This window comes from Simochromis diagramma, unplaced genomic scaffold (genome assembly GCF_900408965.1).
Source record: "Simochromis diagramma unplaced genomic scaffold, fSimDia1.1 OVJJ01000343.1, whole genome shotgun sequence".
In the NCBI taxonomy this organism is placed as follows: Eukaryota; Metazoa; Chordata; class Actinopteri; order Cichliformes; family Cichlidae; genus Simochromis; species Simochromis diagramma.
Genome location: NW_024386831.1, coordinates 3,767,844 through 3,790,956, shown reverse-complemented (window position 1 = coordinate 3,790,956; position 23,113 = coordinate 3,767,844). Strand labels below are relative to the sequence as shown.

Sequence of the window (23,113 nt, the reverse complement as noted above, 5' to 3'; positions counted from 1 at the left end):
GTACTATAAGCCCCGCTCGACACCAATCAGTCATGAAAAGCAAACAACAATATGAAGGTTTCTGGTAAAAGCGAGGAAACAGGTCTGCTTTCTATAAACATTCCCCACAGAGACATGGAGGCTTGATAACAAAGAAGAAGAAAAAAGGAAAAGAAAACAACCTCCCGCCCTCCTCGTGGACTTCTGGCACACACACATGAACATACCTCGCATGGTGTTCACATGGATGCTCAGTCATGTGGACACTAAAATGCTTTCACATCTCACATTGATTTAACGGGATAATTTACCTTCTTACCCAGAGAATAAAGTGACATAAAGTTTGCATTGTTTTTATGTTTTCCATATATATCATGTTAAAAAAAACCTCAAAATGCAATGATGGGATAAGATGCATCTTTCAAACTGTTTTTGAACCAAACATTTGTGACATTTAGACTTTGCTCAAGTCTAAATGTCATAAACTTTATCCATCCATCCATCTTCTTAATTCCTTATCCAAACAGGCTCATGGTGCGCTTGGAGCCTATCCTAGCTGACACTGGATGAGAAGCAGGATACACACTTTGGACACACCTCAGAGAACACAAACTCCATACAGAAAGGCCCAATCCAACCCGCCGGGTTAAAAGTAGCTTTCTTGCTGGAAGGCAGGAGTGCTTACCACTACACCACCATGCTGGCCTCATCTAATCAGGAGCTGGTTCACCAAATCTGGAGGAAATCTTAAAAGAATCAGTGATGAAATAAGTGGCCACAGAGGTTCAAAGCTACGGCATCTTGTCGAAGGCTATTACGCGTCAAAGTCAAGAACTAAGTCCAAAGCAAACTTATAAGAAGACCTGGAAATCAAATCCTGAGACATGACCTCATCAGTCTTCTCTCATATCTACTGTGCAAACAATCTGAAAGATGTTTAAAAAAAGTTTCAACTCAGTGGTGCAGGTTCAGCAATAATGAGATCAAAAACAAACCATCCTGATCGCAGTCAAGCTATGACATCAGAAAATCAAAATGTTTACATCTTATACAAACCCTCGGAAACTAGAAGAACTGAGTGAATACCTTCAGGGAAAGCATAACAAAGCAGAAACTGTGTTTTTTATTGACTTTTGGGCAAAACTGGCACGAATGGTGTACGAGGGGCATAAAGGCTTAAAAAGAGCCAAACCATCTCAACTAACGTGTGCATGTAAGCGCACCGGGATAACAAAAGGTAAATAAATCTGTCAAGACTCTACATGTGGCTCAGTTCCCCTGGAGGAGCCACGTTCAATAATCATCAAGCTGCTTTAAAGCCAAAACAAGTCAATGTTTGTGAGATGGTGCACTGCAAGGGTACATTGAGGACATTGATTGGATACCCCTGATACAAAGTATTACTGGTCTACTGATAAGGTTGCCATCCTGGAAAATGGGGAACGGTGTCATTTGGTAATCAAAAAAACCCTGAAGTTGCATGCCAAAATAAACCTCCCAAAAAGAGGCTGGGAAAATGAAACCCCCCTCCTTTCTCAATATGTTCCTTGACTATGAAACTACCAATGCTATTCAAGAAAGGGCCATTATACCAGGCCTCCAGCTTGATTGCATGGAGTCATTGAAAAGATTAGCTGTCATTAAATGTTCCACTTTTTGGGGGTATTATAAGGAGCCCCTCTATTTAAAGAGTAGTAATCTGTGAGGGTCCTCGGGAAGTCTAAAGACTGCTGGCTCCAGTTACCAGTCAAGAAACATGGAAAGAAAGAAGACTGCGGGCAAATTCTTGACAGCAAAACATAAAACAAGCCATTATACCCACTGAGGTTTTTAGCCAAAAATAAATTAATACAAATATTTTACAAACTGTACATGATGCACAAAAGGCCAGCTGGAGGAGCTGTATAACTATTTTACCTATCTGCAATGGAACAAGTCCAATTCATATTTTAATTTATTTCTTCTCTCAAGGTGGTGTCATCTTTTTTTTTTCTTGCGTTAAGCTACTGTGTAGAGTTGTGTTTAATCACTGCCAGAGATTTCCATAATGTGAGACCAGAAGATGAAGTGTTGTGAAGACGTTCAGTCCTGGAGAACAAAAACATCAGTGTGGAAGTCTACATTCCCATTTTGGACAAGTTTCTCCAATAAAAAGATACCAGAAGCCCCAAACCTACCAGTAAGTCACAACCAGCCGACAACCTTGGAAGCTGAAAACCAAAGAAGATATAGGAGTACCAAAAACTGCAGGCCTTCAGTGTGTTTGAGGCTGGCTCCAAGAAACTGCTCAATTCCCATAAACTCCCATATTGACATGCGAAATTCTAAAGCAGGAAAAAAAGCACGTTTGCAGCCAGCCGGGCCTCACTTCCGCTACCCGAGCGTGTTTGTGGTGTTGGTGCTTTTTGGAATTGTTGTCAAATAATGCAGAGTAAAACCCATCAAAGCGACTGTACTCCAGCTTTGTTTTGCAATGTTATAAGGAGAAAGCCATAATTAGCAGGTATGTATCTGTATCTATGGGATGAACTCGTACAGGTTATGAATGTTCATGGCCGTGTTGAATTATTTCAACACATCACCCAATGATAATGCACAACTTAAACACCTCAAAAGAAAGCTTGAAAACAGTGTGTGTTCATCCAAGCTGGTGGGCTGATGGTCCCGAGTTGTTCGAGCATCCTAAGCAGTAAATTTTGAAGGGGGTTCGCTGTTCATTTTAACTGCAACATTAGTCTCCGGATATGCTCTTTGAAACGCTCTTAAAACACCTTCCTGTGCGCCTATGACAGCAGTTTCTCATATATGCCAGACGACCTGCTAAGCAACGACAATAAGTGAAACATTATATGACGCCCTTGATAAATGTGAAGCTTTTACTTGCTCTCAGTGGAAGCTATTAATTATACTAAAAGCCCAACAATAAGGCATGATGCCTTGGCATGGCTATGGATTATTTATGTTGCTAATGTATTGCAGGTTTGCAGTATGTGCCAACATTGAGCCCCGAGGACCCAGGGAATAAATATATTGCTGTGTGCACACATTACAGTTCAGCACAGCATTTTGTGAACATAAGTGAGAGTGCATTAGTTCAATTATAATACAGTAGATGTATTATGCAATGTATCGATTCAGCCTAAGCTGGATATGCAAACTTTGTACTGTACTTGAGTGTAACATTGAGCAAAATCAAAAGTGTCTCCTGGCTTACATTACAATGCACCTTTGTGCCCTTGAATAAAGGGCTAAAGCCAAGTTCTCTCACTCTTCTAGAGTAGTGCACAGTCACAATGTGAGTCCGTGAGAAAATAGTAAACACAAGAAACTAAATGGTTTGTTACAATACACGGTAATGTCGTAGCTGAGGCAGTGTCTGCAAGAACTGAGACATACACACAGAAGAAGAAAGATTACATCAGCTGAAGAGCATGAGAATTCACACTGGTGGTTTTTTATGGTTCATGAAGCACTGCCTTATCCCTAATCCTAGAAATACACACACACACACATACACAGTAAGTGAACAAACACACCTTCACAAACTGGCCAGCCCTTCCTCTGTCCCGATCTTATGGCTGAATGTGTGGTTGAGTATGTAACTGTGGTTAGAGTTGCCTGTAAGAGTGGGTTGAGGGAGGCTTTGGCAGACTGGCAGACAGTAATGATGAAAAATGCCTCTTCTGAAATCCAGTCCGGCACAGGCTTCAAGCCAGTGGATGTTCGCCATTCCCACAAAGCCAGGCGTCACGGGTAATGCCGCTCTTCAGGCAAGACAATGCCGTGTTACACATACGCCAGCCAAGGAATGTGTGGGTTACACATCCTACAAGTTATTACCAATTGTGATGTCAGAAACCGCTCATTCCAGCAAATCATTTGTAATCAGTATTTTGCCCGTAGTATTGGTTTAAAGGTCTGTGCAACACAGGAATCTGCATTCCCTTTAATCTCTTGAGTAATTTAAATTCTTTTTAGCTTCTTTAATTGTTTTGGTTTCCCCTTCCTTTCTTCTGCTTTTAGAAGAAGACTATCCGGTGACTATGAAAAATTAGCAGCTAAAATGAAAGAAGCTGCCCTCAGGAGTTGGTCAGTTGGACAGACAAATGCTAATATCGTCCCATTTCTCATCTCCGATCACTTTACAACAGTGTTATGCATGCAACCTATTGTTTTTCCTTAGATTAGCTGATCACATAATGCTGCTTTTAAATGGAATTGCTTCTGGAAATTCAACAGGCTTTTAGATTTAGTTACTGTTTCTTGTTTATTCTTTCCATTCCAAACGGTTACCACTCCAAGACCTCTTTCACAATGTTGCTTAAATATATATTAAGACATCACTTATTATAGTTTGCTTATATGGTGCCTTTTCATAAATGATTCCCCAAAACTACAAGTGCTGAAAGACTTCTGGGTCTCTGTGGTTATAATGAAGCTGAAATGTACAATGAAAATTAAAGATGTTGGGTGGTGGAAAGTGCTCTCATACACATTGGTCCAAAATGTCACAGAGGTGGTCAACTTGGTTAAACCAGTCCTACTGTGGATGGAAGCACTGCAATCCTGGACGATACAGCTCACATCAGGACAGAAATGTTTCCTCAGAGCATAAAGGTGATTACTCTCAACAACTTTGGACTGATTTACAGTCACATCTCCCTGTACTGGAAACCATGCTGACAAAATGTACCCCACTGTATAACATCTGGAAGTGACTGTGCACAAACACTATGTGTAAAAGCTGGGGGTGCACAGGGGTCAAATTTAGACATTTTTGTGGACACATATAACTTTTCCATCAGTGCATAGCTGGTGCTCAATTTCACACATTTCCACCATCTTTTTAAAAAAAATGTTGTAAGGCTAGCATTGGCACTACAAAAGTGCCAGACCCAAAGTTGGAACCTCTGATGTCAGTGGTTAAAGGAAGGGTTACCATAATGAATTCACCAGTGACTGGCAGACGGTGCCCACATATTGAGTCCAAAATGAAATCCTACTGAAATTACCCCAATATCTGCTAATAACACCATTGGTTCTCAAATCTGTCAAAACAAGGGCCAGTTTTTAAAAAGCATAAAGGCTAGAGGGGGCAATCATCAACACCAGCTCCATGCTGAAAGATAAGTATTACTGGACTCGTTCAGCTGTCTCTAGCATACATTACCAGCAGCAGCAATACATTACATTATAGCCTAGTATTGTGTTCCAACAGCTCCAACTACACTACAAAATGTATTTATGGAAACCTACTGTCTTCTAACTATGTGAAGACAATTTAACCTCTTACTCACATTATATCCTGCTGAAAGAACCAGAATCTGTTAAAAATCCAAACACCCACTCAGTGAGGGTGGATGGGACAGAGAAAAATCACAGCTGTCAGTGGCCAGCGTGACCTTGCAAATCTGTTTAAGAATACGCTCTGTGTTTTCACATTACGTCTTTATTCTTCTCCCCAGTTTGAAGCAAACTGGAGGCAACTGTAACTCCCGCTATACGTGCCAAAAATTCCCCAAGTGCTGTTGGGTTTTCTCACGCCTGGGGCGATTATATCTGTGGAACAACTTTTGCAAGGTCTTATTGTGAAACAACTGCAGCAGTCGACACAAACACACACACACACACACTTTATACAGAGCACCACTGAAAGCATGACAGCAAACACATTTTCATTCTCACTCTTGGTAAGTGGAAGAGAAGAGAAGAGAAGAGGCCACCATCTTTCCAGCTATGACCATGGGCCACCAACCACAAACGTGGTTAGCCAAGGAGACCACACACATACAAAAGCACTACAGAAGCAAGCAGTGCTTTACATTACCTGACATAAACACATTTAAATACTACACTGATACAACATGAGCTTGTGTATATTACATGCTCGTTAATATAAAATCCTGCAATCCACACCAGAAGCAGCTCGATGCACTCTGCTGTGGAAACACGCAATATGTGTCTGAATTCACTCTTTATCACTGTTCACCTACTGAAGACAGCACTGCTCCAGTGCAGCATAACGCACATGAGTATCACACCTATGTCAGGTCACACACATCCTGCGATAACTTTGTTTCTCTGTAACAGTGAAGCAAATCCACAATGCAGAAAACGGACACACACACACGAAAAGCCAGGAGCTCGAACATCAGACAGACAGCAGTACTTTACCCTCCTTTCCCAACCACGCTTCTTACCTGAAACACTGCGGTGGCCATCCTGTCTCAGAGTGAGTGTCTTTTTTTTGTGTGTCGTTCTCTCTCTCTCTTTCACTCTTTGGTTTTCTCTGTCTGGTTTTAGTGCTGCATCGTCATTTGGCTTTTCTTCCTCTGCCCCCCCACCGTGTGCAGCAGAGAGGTTTTTCCTCTGTGCTCCGACCAGATGGCTAAAAGCTAAATCCACTCACTGTTACCTTGGTGCAGCGCAGGACTGGAGGAGTGTGTGTGTGTGTGTGTGTGTCAGAGAGCGAGAACGAGAGAGCGAGAGAGAGAGTTTGTGTGTGTGTGTGTGTGTGTGTGTTTCAGGCTTCAGGCTAATAGGTCTGGTTAGCCTCTCCCTCACTCACTCCTCCTCCAAGAAAATGAGCATAAAGATGTCTAAAGAGTCTTAATGTGAGCGCGCGAGTGGGGCGAAGTGCAGCCAAAGGCAAATCTTAACATCCCACAACTGGAGACGGCGCAGTGCAGCACTCGGCGCTGAATAAGCAGGCAAAGTCTGGCTACGGGCTACAGCTATTTCCCCTCTCTTTCACTCCCTGGGTTTATTTTCTCCTCCCTCTTGTTCAGACCATTTTCACCCTCCTCCCAAACGGGGAGACACATGAGTAACGAGAAAGGAGGAGAAAAATACTCAAGTCAAATTTCCCAGGGAGATCGGGAGGGAAGAAGGGGACGTGAGATCGGGGGGAACAAAAGCACGGCTCTTTCCTTTCACCGTCTTTTTCTCACTTTCTCACACACACTCCTTCATCACGAGCTCATTCTTCATTCTCTCCTTGTTATCAGCTTCTCAAGTTACAGGTTAAATATGAGTCGTCGGCAGACCTCCACCCGCCTTTTCTGCCCCCCCCCCCTTCCCCACAAGCTCTCTCCTACACACTCACTCTACGGCTGCCCACGAGAGGGAAAGTACCATGAATGAATCCATTGACTTCAAGGCAAAGTCAGACAGTGTAAACAGCAGCAAGGAGCTACATGCTGACCAGTCACCAGCTCACAACGCCATGAAATTCTATGGCTTTGATTCCAAGAGTTAAACCTTGTCCCTACATGCTATTATAAAGATTTAGAACATCACTCTAGAGTGAAAGTAGTCAGAAGATTGCTTTTACTGACTATCAGCCTTTCACATTTTAAATATCTTTCCTTTAAATATATCACCTTGGCTTTGAAAACTACGAGTTTTAAGCTGGCAAAAAAGTAGAATCAAGTAACTTAAATAGCAATAACTTGGAGAAAGATCAAAAGCTCTTGACCCCTTAAGTTGGGTGATCTAGTGGGTCCTGTTAGGTCCACAAATCAGCTGTTCCAAGTGATCACCTTCATCCAGTGATGAAATGTGTCTATTATGGCAGGAGAGGTTTGTTCCAATCCACAGAGTAGAAGTGCTTACAGAAAAGGTCTAAGAATAATAAGAATATGGGAGTCATTCGCTGTGGCCTTCACAGTCACCAGAGCTCATCCTAGACTGATGCATCAGACACCACCAGTAAAACCAACACGTCGTCTTCCAGCCCCGTCTAATGTGAAAAATATGAAATAGTCACTTGTTAACGGGGATGAATCGTCACTTTTTACCTGACAGAAAACTGAGCTTTGAAAGATGAGGCAACCACTGTATTTTAAACTAACCTAACAGATTAGTTGTTCATTTCTAACCCCAAATTCAATTAGTTATGCATTAAAAATAACACAGGGTGATGGGGATGCTTGAGCGTATCCCAGCTGTCACAGGGTGAGGGCTGGGGGATACTCCCTGGACATGTCACCAGTATAAAGTGGTGAAGAGAATGGATATGAACAAAATTACTGAGTGAAAATTTGACTTTTTTTTTTTTTAATTGAATCTAGTCTTAACTTATCATTAATGTCAGTTTAATGGCCAACAGGTGATAACCTGGTTGGTGCGATTCAGCCACTGCATGAAAGCATTGGGGGAAGTGTGTTTGTATGCAGTACTATAGATTTTGTTAGCAGCTGTCAACCGATTGGCACATTTGGGCCACATCAGACTCAACAACTATCCAGTAAATGACATTAAACTGGATGGCTTTAATCTCACCTCAAGTCATCCAAGCAGCCTAGGTTATAGCACTACTCGCAGCCTTACAGTAAGCGTGCCGTTTTAATGTGCTCCCACAACGTCGCTGGCTATTATCCAGTAGCAGACAAAGAGGCTTTACTGAAGAATGCATGGTACAAATTTTGTAGCACATTAAGGATTATGTCTCAACATGGAAAGAATGGCCACCGTCTTTGATGCTGCTTGGAGGTAATTACATGGAAGGCGGCTCTGAAGAGCAACACCTCTAGCTTGAAGTCGTGCTCACCAGATGTCAGCTCTGTAAGCGTTATTTAATTCACTATTAATGACAAGGCCCAGGAAGGAAGGGAGTGCTGCCAAAGAGCAGACATGTGGTTCACGGCAACAAAACAACATGCTTGTTTATGTGAGATAGTCACCTTCAGCGGAGGGACAGGGTTTTAAACTGTGGGGAGCGGGAATTCCCTGTTCCTAGTGTCTGCGTTTGCCTGTGCGGCTCTGAGTCGAGCTTTGTGTTTCGCCGCTCACCACAATGCAGTGGTGCAGACCACCAGTTTCATCCGTGTATGTCGGGAAGTGCAAAGCGTGGGGAAGTTATCTGTCTGTGTTTGAGGCTGATATGTTTCTCTTAGTCTGGGCTATTTCCTGCGTCCTGGCTTTTATTACCTTCATAATCCTGTGGCTGCTGTCTGTAATCACACCGGCACTGCCAGAAACAACTATCGCACAGCCACGCCAATTCTTTTTTTTTTTTTTACTCTTACTGCTCATTTTTGTAGGAACTGAAATCTCTCAGTCTCTTTTTAACTCATTTTAATAGGACACAACATTAACAGGAGGGTCTGGGAATCCACCACAGGAACAAAATCCTTACATTTCTATTGAATTTTCTACATTTTCTGCATTACTTTATGATGGCACCATCTTTTTTTCCCCATATAAAGAAAAGCACAATAATCAGACTTACTTTCAACTAATTTACTTTTATCGCCCAGTATTTTCCCTGCTAAATCCACGCACATGTAGGCAAGATTTCCAAAATGTGTGAGTCACAGCGTAACAATGTGTTATCTGTTTATAAAGCACTTAATAAAGCCATGGGCTTAATAGCTCAGATATATTAAAGCTCATGTGCAAAACTTTCTGCATGTTTAAACGTGGAATCGTGTGCATCTCAGTGATGTTTTTCAGACTGATCAAAAACAGTTACATTAGCTTAAGCAAACAACACTCAGCTTGGCTTTCAGTCAGACCTCCTCCTTCATCATGTTCCTTCTGGCTTCTTCAAGCTGCTGTGCAGCAGCTCAGAGATCAGAACACAATGTGTCTTGCATGTTCTACAAAAACTCATAACTTACATTAACCAGGCAGTTCATTAGTTACCTCTTGATAGGACTGAGTTGGATGCCCTTTTGGAGACATCCTTAGAACTCTCTTAATTCTTGATGGCATTGATTCAACAGTGTATGTCTGCAGCACATGCTCGATGAGAATCTTCACTTCACCACATCCTAAAAGTGGTCCACTGGACTGAGATCTGGTGATTGTGGAGAAAACTCATTGCCATGTTCAAACCAATCTGAGCTTTGTGACATGATGCCGTGTCCTGCTGGGAGCTGTGAAGATGTGTACGCTGCAGTCATAAAGGCATGGTCATGGTCACCGGCAACACTCAGGGAGGTTGTGCTATTTAAATGATGGTCATTTGGTACTAAGAGGTCCAAAGTGTGCAAAAAAACCATATTTCCCACAGCATTATACCACCCAAATCAGCCTCAACTGCTTTTATGTTCTTTACACCTAATTTGAATGTTGCAGCAAAAATTGAGACTCGTCAGACCAGGAAACATTTTTACAATCGGCTATTGTCCAATTTTGGTGAGCCCGTGTGAACTGTAGCCTCAGTTTTTCTGTCAGGCTTGGCAGCCGGTGTAACAAGTGGTTATTTGAGTTACTGTAGTCTTGAAGAAGTCTGGCCATTGTCCACTAACCTCTGATATAGACATTTTTTTCCCAGAGATCTGCCGCTCACTGGATATTTTGCCTTTACAAACCATTCTCTGTAAATCCTAGACAAGGTAGATGGTGCAGCCAACAGCAAAGGTCTTTCCACGCTCACAAAGGCACTTAAATTCCTTTTCTTCCCCATTCTGATGCTCAGTTTGAACTTTAGGAGGCTGTCTTGATCCTGTCCACATGTCTAAAAGCATCGACTTGCTGCCAAGTGACTGACTACATATTTGTGTTAAAACGCAAATAAACAGGTGTTCCTAATGAAGTGGCTGTGAGTGTCTATGCGAGAGGGGGAAAAAAAAAAAAAAAAGATTGCTACATCAGTTTCACTAAGTAGGCCCTTTGCTCCTTTAATGTTTATTATTGGGAGGGAACAAATTCTTCTGTACACGAATGATTGTGAAAGAATGAACGCACCAATCACTTTTTCACCATGTGTGGTCCTCACACCGACTGATAAGCAAAGGAGCAACAATGGGGGGGAATCAGTGCCTTCATCAGTGAACGATGGGGGAAGAAAAAGAGGAGGATAGAGAAAGAAAAACGTAGAAAAGAAAAAACAAAATAGTACACAGTAGGGCTACAGAGAGGAACACAGAGCGGGAGAGAACACTCTGGGTGAGGTCCAGTTTCATGAGTCTGACTCAGGCTTTCCCAAGCAACGTCAGGGGCGAGCGTCAGGCTCTCGGTCCCCCAGCGCCCGGTGGAACGCTTCGGCAACGCCCTCGCAGCTTACAGACCAGATTTAACATGGATTTTTCTACTGGATGGTCATGATTAGGCAGCAGGAGCTGACATGGGATGGAAAAGCTGTTGCCTTGAACCAAAGGACAGGCTGCAGATGTAAGGGTGGGGAACTTGAACAGAACAAAGTCTCCAAACTCCTTGAGCACGTAATAAAGAAGGCTCCTCCGAAAAAAAACCCTCAACACTCACAGCTGTTGTAGCACTCAGAGACGATTAGAAACTCCGGGAGAGATGGTGCATGCTCAGCAGTTCTTCCTCTGTACAAGAAGGGCAATGAAATGAAAGTGTGGAATTTTTTTTCTAATTGATCTTAAGCACATTCATCCTTCTCACTCACTTCTTCCATCCGCGTCTCCTTCGTGCACTTGGCACGTTGTTGACATTCTTTCCCACAGCTCTTGATTACTCCATCATGCTAAAGCTGGGCGTTCCTGTTTGTTTTCTCTGCTGTATCTATGCACATGTCGCTAACATGCGCTTACTAAATACATGGCCGTAAGCCCATGGTCCTTGTGTAAGCCGTTAGTTTATGCACATGAACAAGGAGAAATGACAGATGATTGTGACTGTAGGTCCATTTTTATTTCTTTTGTTTGACAGTCAAAGTTAAAGTCGCATATTTATTTTTTTCATCTTACTATAATGACTGCAGCGTATGTTTGTAGGTCTTCCTACGTGTGTTTATCTATCTGGATGAAACTTACTGTATAAAAAATACTGTATAAAGGATCATCTATATAGCTTAGCTGACTTGGCTGAGTCATTGACTAGTATGTTGGCCGTTGTTTTGGGGTCTTTTAACACATCACTCACTAGTTTTCCTTTTAGAGTCTTTAAAATTTTATTTTCCCACCTGCAAGGCTTGTCTGTACTGTGCAACTTTGTATATCAATCTCCTGGTTCGAGAGCATCAAACATTATTTTTCTCAAGTCTAAACTGATTAATTTCGTTCTTGACATGATGCTTTTTCATGTGACAGCCCAAACCCTCTCTGAAGTTTTTATACTGTGTGCAAATTAGAAGATAATCCTCAGTTTTAACTCAATTTTATAAGCCTTGAGCATTACAAAGTTAAATCACATCACTGCACATCAGTGGTTTGTGCTATTATTCGATAATAAAGTCCATTTTCAGGGGGCTAATTATATTAACCCTGATAGTTTTATGTCTGAAATAATTCTGTTATTATGTGCAAACAAAAATTATTTATGCTTTCTAAAGAAAACTATTTTAGAAATGCTATGTCAGAAAAGCACTTGACAAAGCCTTTAAATTTCACGGAGGCTCTATTAATTCTGTTCACATCTGTAGCACACAGCAGGAGGTAGCACATGTAGCAAGGACGACACTCACTTTGCATAAAATTTCAGACATTTGCCTTAAATATTTTCACGTGGGAGCAATCAGAAACTGCATACTTGCTAAAGTTCAACATGTCTTGACAAATACTGAATTGTAGTAAAAATGTTTACTTAGTCGATTATTTTCATCCTCATGATATAAAATTAAGTCGAAATCGCAATGAAATTAAACCCAGAAAACATCGCTCCTTATACAAAAAATGCACTCAAATTAGAAGCCATATGATTTATCCCATGATTGAGCTGTTGTTGTGTTCCTGCAAACGTTTGCGGTCATAAGGAGGAGAACAGAGTAGCGAGCATGTGTTCTGTCCTGTGACTGCTAATTCAATTAGCCTCAGAGCTGCTGGCTGGCTCTGCATTTGATCAGACGAGGAGCTGTTGTTTTCTTTTTGTTGTTTTTTTTTTTTTTTTTAAAGTAGGTGCAGATACCATGACCAATACAGGAATATTATGGTCATGAGCCCACCATTGTGTGTTTGCTCTAACTGGTTGGCGCGCTAAGTGTGTAACAATTATACAACTCTGACACGGCCTCTTCCGTTTGTTTTCTTAACAGAGGGTCAGCCCCTCTCCTACTTTAACTTCCATTTCTCACTCTCTGCACGGCCAACACAACATGCAAAATGAAGGAAGCTGTTAATGTTGTCAAAGGGGTTCAATGCAATGCTTTGAAACCTCCCCAAACTTGGACTTATGTAATGTCTTACAGCAAAAGCACAATATGTATTTTTTCCCCCCTTTCTTTGAATGCCTTGTTTATCCATTAGAACGAAAGCAATGCAGAACTAAGAGCATCAAGGCCTTTTCTACATCGAGGGGGTTGAGCGCCATAAATAATATAAATTTCCTGATGATGACTCAATTTATTTAAATGATCAAAGAACCTGTTATATTATGTGTCTTAACAGAAACATGAATTTATAAGAGAAATTAAAGGTGAAACTGCTACAGAGACTGTGTTACAGTCTTTGAATATGAAAAACCTTTGCTGGGGCTCAGTTGTGGTGACACATCACAGTTTCTGCCTGTGTGATAAATCAGCGCTGTGGCAATGTGTGGTATCTACAGGAAGTTACTGGAACAGTAGTCAAGGTTAATCAAGCCAAATGATCCTGACAGCTGCTGCGACTGCTGAAGCAAGCGCTACACGAGAGAGGATGAGGCTCGAGGGCAAGAGGGAAAAAATGCAAACTAAATAAAGGCTTGTGTGTCAATAGAGACTGGCTGCAAAGACACATGGGAGCAGTGGGTCATTCTGGGATGAATCTTCTTCTTTCTGTCTTCTGGCACAGTGTGGAATAATCTCCAAAGTTTAAATCATGGATACACTGGGCTGGGGAAACAAAATGAATCAGTGACTTTAAATGAATTTGTATGTAAAGGCACTGCTGGTTTTCTCCTTTGGTCAACTTCTTCCTGAAGTAGACAGTATGAAAGATGGATCCAGGTATGCCTCCAACAGTTCAAATGTGTGTTGGGTAATAGGGGAGTCCGAATTGGCTGTAGGTGTCTAACTATATGTGAACCCTGTGATGACCCTGTCCAGGGTTTACCCCACCTCTCCTCTAAAAGATGGATGGATAGGACATAGTGGTGCTTTGAACCAAATGATACTCACTAACCAGAGTAGGTAGGATCAACCCTCTGGGGAGCGTCAACTTCATGCCAGATGTTTCTACAGCTAACAGAGTTTTCGCCTTGAACCCAAGTGTTGGACCATCACACCTTAGCCATTTCACACATGCACTGCAGCCCTGACCTTTCACTGATTCATACATTCAGACAATTAACAGACAGCGAGTGTGCGCTGATGTGCGTCGTGTCCTGCCTCCTGCTTGATCGGCACAGGCGCCACCTCATGACCATCAATCTCCAGCTGTCTGCCTCATATGTGAAAGGCCACATCTGGACAACGTCCAGAAAATCAGATCTGTACAACATCCAGACCTCATTACCTGGATTCATGGTTGAAAACAGTTCATCCATATCCATATAGAACAGATTTGTTTTTGATTTATTGGGTGTGGGCTCTGAGGATTCATTAAACAACCAACCGCATAATCAAAATAACAATAATCTCAAAATCATCTAAAAAACAGAAAAAGAGGTCAACAAAAGAACAAGCTATTGAATATGAATCCAGGTTTTACCGCTGAAACAAGTGCCCAGATAGCTGCTAACCAGATAACTGCTCCAGAATTTCACAGTTATCGATGCAAACATTGTTCTCCAGGTGAGAAGGCCAGCTGCAGACCTGACGATCTCTCTCAAAAATGCATCTCACATGTGTGGATACAGGTGTTTGGATGTGTCAAAGATTTGGAAGCGATAAATAATACAAGGTAGACTGTTTGTCTTATTTGTAGCCGCACCAAGAACTTTATATCTCCAGGTGATCGCTCAGAAATGTTAAAAATGTCGGGAAACGGTAGCTACTGACAGGCAGACGGTGCCAGAATGACTATTGAACTCAGTGGTTTGTAGTAAGATCCAGAAACTTCCTGGAAAGGAGAATATTTATGTAAGAGGCTCAATTCTGCAAGTGAACCTACTGGTTTTATTATCATTGACAATTATTTCAATAGATTTATACTCTGAAATGCTCAGTAACACAATTTAAGCTTGATGAATGGGAAAGGGATCAAGTGTTAGTAATAATGTTGCAACTTTCATGAAACAAAGGGGGCAATTTGCAGCTTTTCACTTGGCAAACCTGATGAGCCGAATGAGGGCACATCCATCAGGAAGTTCCAAGCAGCAACAACAGAGCTCAAACTGCAACATGATGTGCTCAGTGAAAGGAACTAAAAGGGTCACAAACAACAAATCTGAAATAACAAAAGCACAAAGTGGAAGCGAGCCAGCACAAAGAAACGTACGAGTTCTCTCCACAGTTTCAAAGCATGCGCTCTGAGAATTTCAGGAGCTGACAAAACAAGTGCTTCATCATTTCAGAGAAGCGGAACGAAAACACCAGCAGACAGAGAGGCGGAGAGATGATACGCTCTTCCACGTTGCTCCTGATTAATGGTGGAACACGGTGGTTTCCTTCTCAAAACACGCTTGACATGCAAGGATCAGAGAAACCAAATAACTTCGACTGGACAGCTCAGCTGTATAACACAACATACACCAAATACTATATTTGAAGCCACACAAATACACAGAATGGCAGGTTCCTTTATTACTATGAGCAAGGACACTGCAGTTCATTTCTGAACTATAAAGTGAAGTAGCTCCTTAATAGAAGTAACTTCATGATTTTAAGCATAGCTTCAGAATTACCCCGCACTACTAAATCATGTTAGCTCAGGTATGTTCAAAAGGTAAGGAAACAGCACAATGTTTGGTGTACATAGAGGATCTTTGCCTTTTAGTGACTACTGTCAATAGAGATACAGATTTTAAGTGAAAGCAATTCCATTCCTTGCTTGACTTCTTTTCTATAGACCTTTGTAGACTGATCATAAAGCAGCCTTAAGGGGCGTCCACACAGATAGTGACTGCTGGTGATGTCCCAACAACAAGAGACCACCCAAAGCAAAGCAAGTACTGGCAGGTCAAGAGTTAATATTGTCTCAACTCAAAAAATGTCAAAAAAATTAAAGCAACTACCAATGAAAGTGAAGAGTGCTGTTGATTGACATATAGCACAAAGGAGTAGTAATTACACTAGTAGATTGTCTACTAGCAACCAACCATTAGTGACAAAATAATGCACAGTGAGCGAATCTCTTCCTGTATTTATATAGGATTTGCAGGTGGCTGCTCATTCCCAAACCTGGGTCTGCTGGAGGTCTCTTCCTGTTAAAAGGGAGTTCTTCCTCACCACTTTTTTCCAAGTCCTTGATCAGAGGGGACCTTGGGGAAATGCTGGGCTTCTCTTTCTCTGTTTGTTGAGTTTATCTTACAATGTAAAGCACTTTGAGCAAACTGTTATTGTGAATTGGTGTTAAATAAACTCAAAGTTAATTAAATACTGATTGTAATTAGGGCCAGGCAATGACAAGGCTACTGTCCTTATTAGCCTATTCTTATCATTTATGTTTTTAACCAACATCCTTCTTGGATTTGACCGCTATTTTTATTTTCCTCACATTTATTTAGGGTTACAGTTTGCTCTTGAGAGAAATCTGTTGCTCTAGACCTGTCCGTGCTTGCGGATGGCTATATGGTATCAACACTACCTCTTTCACATCAATGTGTAATCTCCTGAGGAGTAAACACTGGGCAAACAAAACAATATTTTAATAACTACCTTGATTCAGGTAAAGGAAGACTGACAGCCCTGAATTTGATCTTGATAACTCTAGTTGAGGTTAAATTCTTTCTAACTTCACACCTTCAACGTCACGTGTATTAAACCCCAGCAGAAAGTAGTCCTTACTAGGATGAAGTCTTTTTTGGAAAGATGGTGTCCTGAACCGATTTTCAGCAGTGTTTTCTTGGCACAATACCCTGTAAGGTTAACTAAAAGGGAAAAATAAATATATTTTAATTAGAACTGAAGTCTGAATGCACTCATGTTGTTATTTAACTGCTGGGCAGGGTGGACGGCATACAAGCCCCATGCCTTTAGACTGAAATTAGTGCCTAAGCAGTTTGAGGTTTTACCTTTCCTCAGCGCTTTCACAGCAAGTTGGCACGAAAGTCCCAGAAATCCAGCCTCTCTGTTTTTGTAAGGAAGTATATATATATTATATATACAAAGGAGACTGTGCATAAAGAAGGGAGACTTGTAAATTAGCCTGAAAAATGGAAAGATACCATCACTTTATGCAAACTTATTCATGTTCACTTTCAGGATCACCCTATGTGATGTTTTTGGCTCTTTCCTGTCATCACCCAGAAGCAAAATTTTACTGACAAGATTTAACACATTTTTCACATCCAGCTGTGAGTAAACAGGCATGAAGGTGGGGAGGCGTTTTGTGACCATTTGTTTGCTGCCCGGTTAAATATGGGCTGTATATTATTCTTATCTCCAGATGGAGATTTATAATTGTAACGTGTACTTACGAGAACTGTCCTACCTCCGAGTTATTTTCGAGCGCTCAGATTCCTAACATTTCAGATCATATATGGCTGACAGGTCGCAGAAAAGAGCTTTAGCTGGATTTTAAAATAAATAAGTCATAAAAATGTAGCCAGTGGTCTCGCAGGCCTGACTGAGTGCCGATAGTTATCATGCTTGACCCTGTCGCGGTCACTCCCTTGTTTTTCATCTCAGGCTTTTTAGCAAATTGCTTCCTGCCAAAGCCTTGACATTTTTAGCTGAAATGTTTAGAAAAGGAAATGCTGCTGTGATTTTTGGAGATGGAAAGTTGCAGGTTTGTATATATAGACACTGGCAGTTTGCTAGGCTTCTCCAACAAATTTGACCTCTGGCTTCCTGAAATTCAAGCGTTATCATGTACTGTGTACTTCCATTCATCACACTTTAAAAATTGCACGATCTGCAGGGAAAACAAAGGAGAAAAAGGAGGTAATTTCTGCAGGTTTCAGCGACACATTTCTTCTCGATAAGGCCCTTTCAAATGACTCTGGATCAAAGTACATATTATGAGGGAAGTCAGAAGCTCATCGCTAACCAACACCAATGCTTTACCAACTTTAAAGTGAGAGATCTGGATCCACAGCAGAATTTAATGTTATTCTTTTTCCCTTTAGTAACATTGTGTTTTTTCCCCCGAAGCTCCAGCTCTCCACCAGGTTTCATGAAATTTAGGTTTACAGTAACCTTGCTGAAACCCTACCATCACCCCAGCTACCTACCTAGCTGTCAGTTAGACAGCTACCTGTAGATGCTAAAGATTGATTAATTTAATGATTGCTAACAGGCGCACACAGCAGAATAAATGGAAAGCTGGACAGAGGGACTGGTGTCACTCACAGGTTTGTAAAGTGTCATTTTGAAGCTTCAAGATTAGCAACTTGGATGTGTCGAATGAAGGGTGGATCTGACTTTGAAACCACATGCTCATGAGCATATGCTGGAAAATCTTCTTATAGAATAGCCAGAATTTATAAAACTTAACGGCCTGTTTAATATGACCTGAAAGTATTGCCTGACACCATGAAACAACAAAGAAAGGTCTGCTTCCCATAGACTTTGATATAACTGCAAGTCATTTTTAACCACAATACTCCCTACTGGCTATTAAACAGGATGCATTAAGACTCTTCTGTAATGCTTCACTTTTCAGACCCACACACTCCCACTCTATTCTCATCTACCATTATTAACCCAAGGTTAAGAGAGAATCACACAAAAGGTTTTTAACCTCCCCCTACAAGAGGCTCAGATCCTAACTGGACATATTTGTAGTAAATTGCTTCTTTAAGCCCACTAAAAAAGTCTAAGTCATTCATGAAGAGGTTTGAGTGCATGACAATTCATTGTCAGAATTAGAATCAGCTGTGAAATTGCCACATATTCCCATATGCACCCGTTTCCCCAACTTCATATCAGCCCAGAGTAAAACTGATTTTACACAGAAGCACTCTGAGCGCAAATAAATGTAGCACAACAACATGAGCTAAAAGACTAAATAACTTTCTTGAGCAAAGCAGTCTATTACTAATGACGGAGGAATAAGAAACATTAGATTGGACCGTCTGTGACGCTTAATAAACACGAGGAAGCTGTAGGAGTGGGAGAATTTTTCTCTGACGATCCTAAATTTATTATTTTATTAATCAAAAAACTGATAAAGGTCACACATTCTTTCAAACAGCAGTAAGACTATTCCATAGAGGTCACTGGCTACATTATCTATTGGGTGATGGTGGATGTGTTATATTTTAAAGGTTGTTTAGAGCTGTGGAATTAAACCTGAACCCTTGCACCTGCTCTCTCACTAGCTTTGGTGAACTAAAACTTTAAACCATCCTAAGAAACTGGCACTCTCATTTGTAAAGGTTATAATATTGAAACGCAGTCACCAGTGAGACAGGAATCACACGCAGGTCTTATAATTTCAGCCATTTTGTTTAATAACGTTCCACTGGAGACCTCCCTCACATGGTTCACCGAACCCACCGCCTCTTATTCAGCGTGGCCCGCCTGCCCTGCGCCCCTGGCATTTCCTGTGTGTAAAACAGAGTGGGCAACGCTGGCAACTAGCACCCATTTCCAATAATGGATACCAGATGAGGGGTGTGTGTTTAGGTATGTGCTGTATGTGTGCAAATCCTGCCCTAAACCCTAAATGAATGCTGTACCTTTCTAATTATCCAGCACGAACTCCAGCTTCTCTTTGTTTTCCCTCCCATTTTCTTGCTCTTTGCTTTCGCACAACATGATTAATCGAGCTCCAGCTCCACCAAGAGGTCTTTTATTTTTAGAACACGGGGACGATCTCCAAGACGCAAGAGCTCATCCAACATAAACAGATTCTGGTACAAAGAGTCCTTGTTTAGACATTCTTAAGATTCTTCTGCAGAACATAAACTCCCCCCAAACCCCACCTATCTCAACATCTGCATGTATATGTGCACATACGCACATCTTAAAGAGTAGATGGCTCCAAATAAACAGAACATTCAGCCCTTCTCATGTTCCTTCATGTGGAAAGCAATATTCACTTGATGCATGAAGGTATTACTAAATATAACATTCAAATATCAGCAAACATGACACTGCCTTCCTTTATGGGTTTTTATGTGTGCAAATTGTTTAGGACTCTTACCTTGACTTCACATTTCTTGTGGCATGCGATTCGGCACACTGGAAAAAGAGAAAAGGAGAGAAAAACCAATTAACTCCACAGATCATAAAAAGCTTTTGAACATTATGGAGAAATTCAGACTGCGTGTTGCATTATGAGTGATGACGCTGAGCAGCTGTCAAGAAGACATGAAAAAGCAAGAGGTATATTCAAATTCCACAATGTTTGTACTGTGGTCAAAGTCAAACAGCATCTGCTGTTAGCAGGCTGATACTGCCACAGCAGCTCACACTCCCAGCAAAGGCTTAGAATTCACTGCTGTGAAGGATAACACACAGTGAGAGATCTCATCTCTGTGTCATCGGTTAAATGAACTTTTTAAAGTGAAATCATCACCAGTGCGATGATCTTTTTACTGAAGCATCTCAAAATCTACAGATACACATCAAAACAAACTCAGCCGGACATAATAAAGAAACCACTGTGAGAGTTTGGTCTGCAGTACTCATCGTCTCCCAGACTAAACAGCTTTCAGTGCAATGAATGAGTCAGGATGTTTCAGCCGTCTGTGCATTTGTGCGACAGGCCACCCTCCAGTTATCGATTCCTGCACTGACCACACGACTGTCACATGAAGTTAAAAGATCTGATTTATCTCGAGGTCTGCAGCTGGAAAATATTAGGTTACTCATTAGTCCCAAACAACAAATGATCAGTCTTGATGCATGCCCAATTATCCAGGAAAGGAAATCCCAAAAAGTTGATTCTGTTCATCTGGATGCAGCGTTTCCAGTGGGAGAGACGTTTCGTCACTCATCCAATGACTTCTTCAGTCCCAGCTTCAGTGGTGCTGGTTTCAGTCATTGTGCAAATGTACTGTTTATAAGGTTGGGGAAACCTGCAGTCAGCTGAACTGAAGAAGTCACCTGGATGAGTGACGAAACGTTTCTCCCACTGAAAACGCTACGTCCAGATTAACAGAATCAGCTTTTTGGAGTAATTAATCAATTTTCCTGAATTTCTTGCTCCAGAATATTAATCTTAGGCACCGTTTTAAAGATCAGGGACAGATTTTCCTCCTGTTTTTGGAAACTTTCCACTTCTTGAACATTTTAATTCTCTCACCTTTTTTGCTACAATAAAAATCCACGTCTGTCTGCTTCATTCCAACCAGTACCCCAATTTTTCCTGGTTTACTCCTGGATTTTAAGACCACCTTCTAGAGATAAGCCTTGCTCTTTCTCCTAGGAACCTTCTGGGATTTTTTTAAAGCCTCTCAAACTTTATTCAGAATACTGAATGAAACAGCCGTTATCTTTTGTGTCACACAAGAGCGTCGAAATCAGTCATATTTGTTATTTTTAGCAAGATGTCATCTTTTCTAAACATTTTCTAAAACATGACTGATTGCATGAGATGTATTCAGGTGATATGAAAAAAAGAACCTCAGTTGCACTCTCTTCAAATAGCCACTGCACCAGTACAGTATATGGTTAAAGCAGATCTCGAAAATTTCATCAAAGATTAAAGAAGTTGTTTAACTATAGAATTTCTGCACAGTTTTCACAGCTCCCCTTCTGTCCTCAAGGCCTCTCTGTGGACTCCCACTGGGCCACCAATAAGGGTCAACAAGAGAGAGCACCTGGACCAGCGGCTCATAAATTCTCAGCTTCCCTCGAAGGACAGAAAACCAAAACACGGCTCAGCGTGCCGAGGTGTAGGCTTTCCAAATAAAGGAGAAGGCTGTATGCTTTTACTGGAACGCTCTACGCCTTATGTAATGAGTTTTTCTTCCTGTCTCGAGCCACATTCTTCAAAGCAGTTGTAATATCTGTTGTGAATAGTTGTCAAGTCATTGATATGAAACTGGGAGGTGGCCAGTCCTGACATTGTGCGAGAGTCAGATTGTGTGTTTTGTATTATGTTATGGTGGCAGTGCAGTGTTTTCCTGAACCCTATACTTCCTCTACTCTTGCTTCCTAAACACTATGTTCTCTCTGATGTATACAGATTAATCATACAGGATATCCCTGAAACACTCCTTTAGTTCCACGTGGAGTTTTCTCTGCGTGACCCTCCTTCTTATAAGCTGCACTCTATGAATGTCAAGTCAATATTCCACTGGGGCCAGCAGTTTAGTACATACAGACAACACAGAAAGACTTAATAAAATGCTAATTCTCTCAGGCTTGTGTGAAAGACATATCTTGACATTTCTTGGCCAAGTTCAACTAGTGAATGGTTTTGCACTTGCACAGGCTTAAACAAATCTGCAACATAAAAGGTAAAAAGACCAGAGGTGGAAGGTGAGACTGAGGGAAGAACCTGTTGGATGAACCCAGAAAAACCTCTAAAAGGAGGCAGCTAGTATTCGCAGCCTTGCCTTATTGGTTGTTACCCAGCGCTCATGACCACAGGTGAGGGTTGGAACATAGATCTGGTAGCTGGAAAAGCTTTGCCTTTTAACTTATCCCACTTTTCACCATGACAGTCTGCTACAACGCCTTCATTCCTGAAGATGCTGCACCAACCCACTGGCCCAGCTCCTTTCCATCATCGTGAATAAAATCCCAAGATACTTGAACTCAGGGGCAGCTTCTCCCCCAACATATTGGGAGAAAACTACTGTTTTCAAGCAGATAAGCTTCTGGAAACTATGAATTTAAGGAGATAAACAAGACTTTGTTGGTGCAGTGGCGCCTATTGTGTACTATTCTTCACAGCTGACTTACTCTGGTTGCCAGAAAAGCTCAGACTGAGCATTTTTCTTTTAAACAAACACACTTAGTTTAGTTAGAAGTCATCTTTTAATTTCAATATAAAAATCTATTTTAAACGTGCATGAACAATATCTAATGTCGGTTCTAAAGCAGGTTATGCTAAAACAATGACATACCGCTAAATTTGCAGCAGGTATCTTTAATGTTGGATAAAAAAGCAGGGGTGTGAACTCTTTTCCGCCAAGATAAGTTTGAGAACCAGTGCATTTAAGAAGGTTAATGCACACGTCTCTTTTTAAGAGTTAATTTGACTGAAACTTATTTGGTTATGAAATGGTTTTGATCAAACTGTCA

General features: G+C 41.3%; 1 protein-coding gene across 1 annotated transcript in view; it reads right to left on the bottom strand.

Moving 5' to 3' along the window:
* The window catches only part of LOC120730942 (tensin-1-like), a 188,789-nt gene that overhangs the window by 89,565 nt on the left and 76,111 nt on the right, over positions 1–23,113 (bottom strand). Inside the window, 1 exon segment of the mRNA XM_040027565.1 lies at positions 20,061–20,098. Coding sequence (XP_039883499.1) covers positions 20,061–20,098 — 38 coding nt within the window.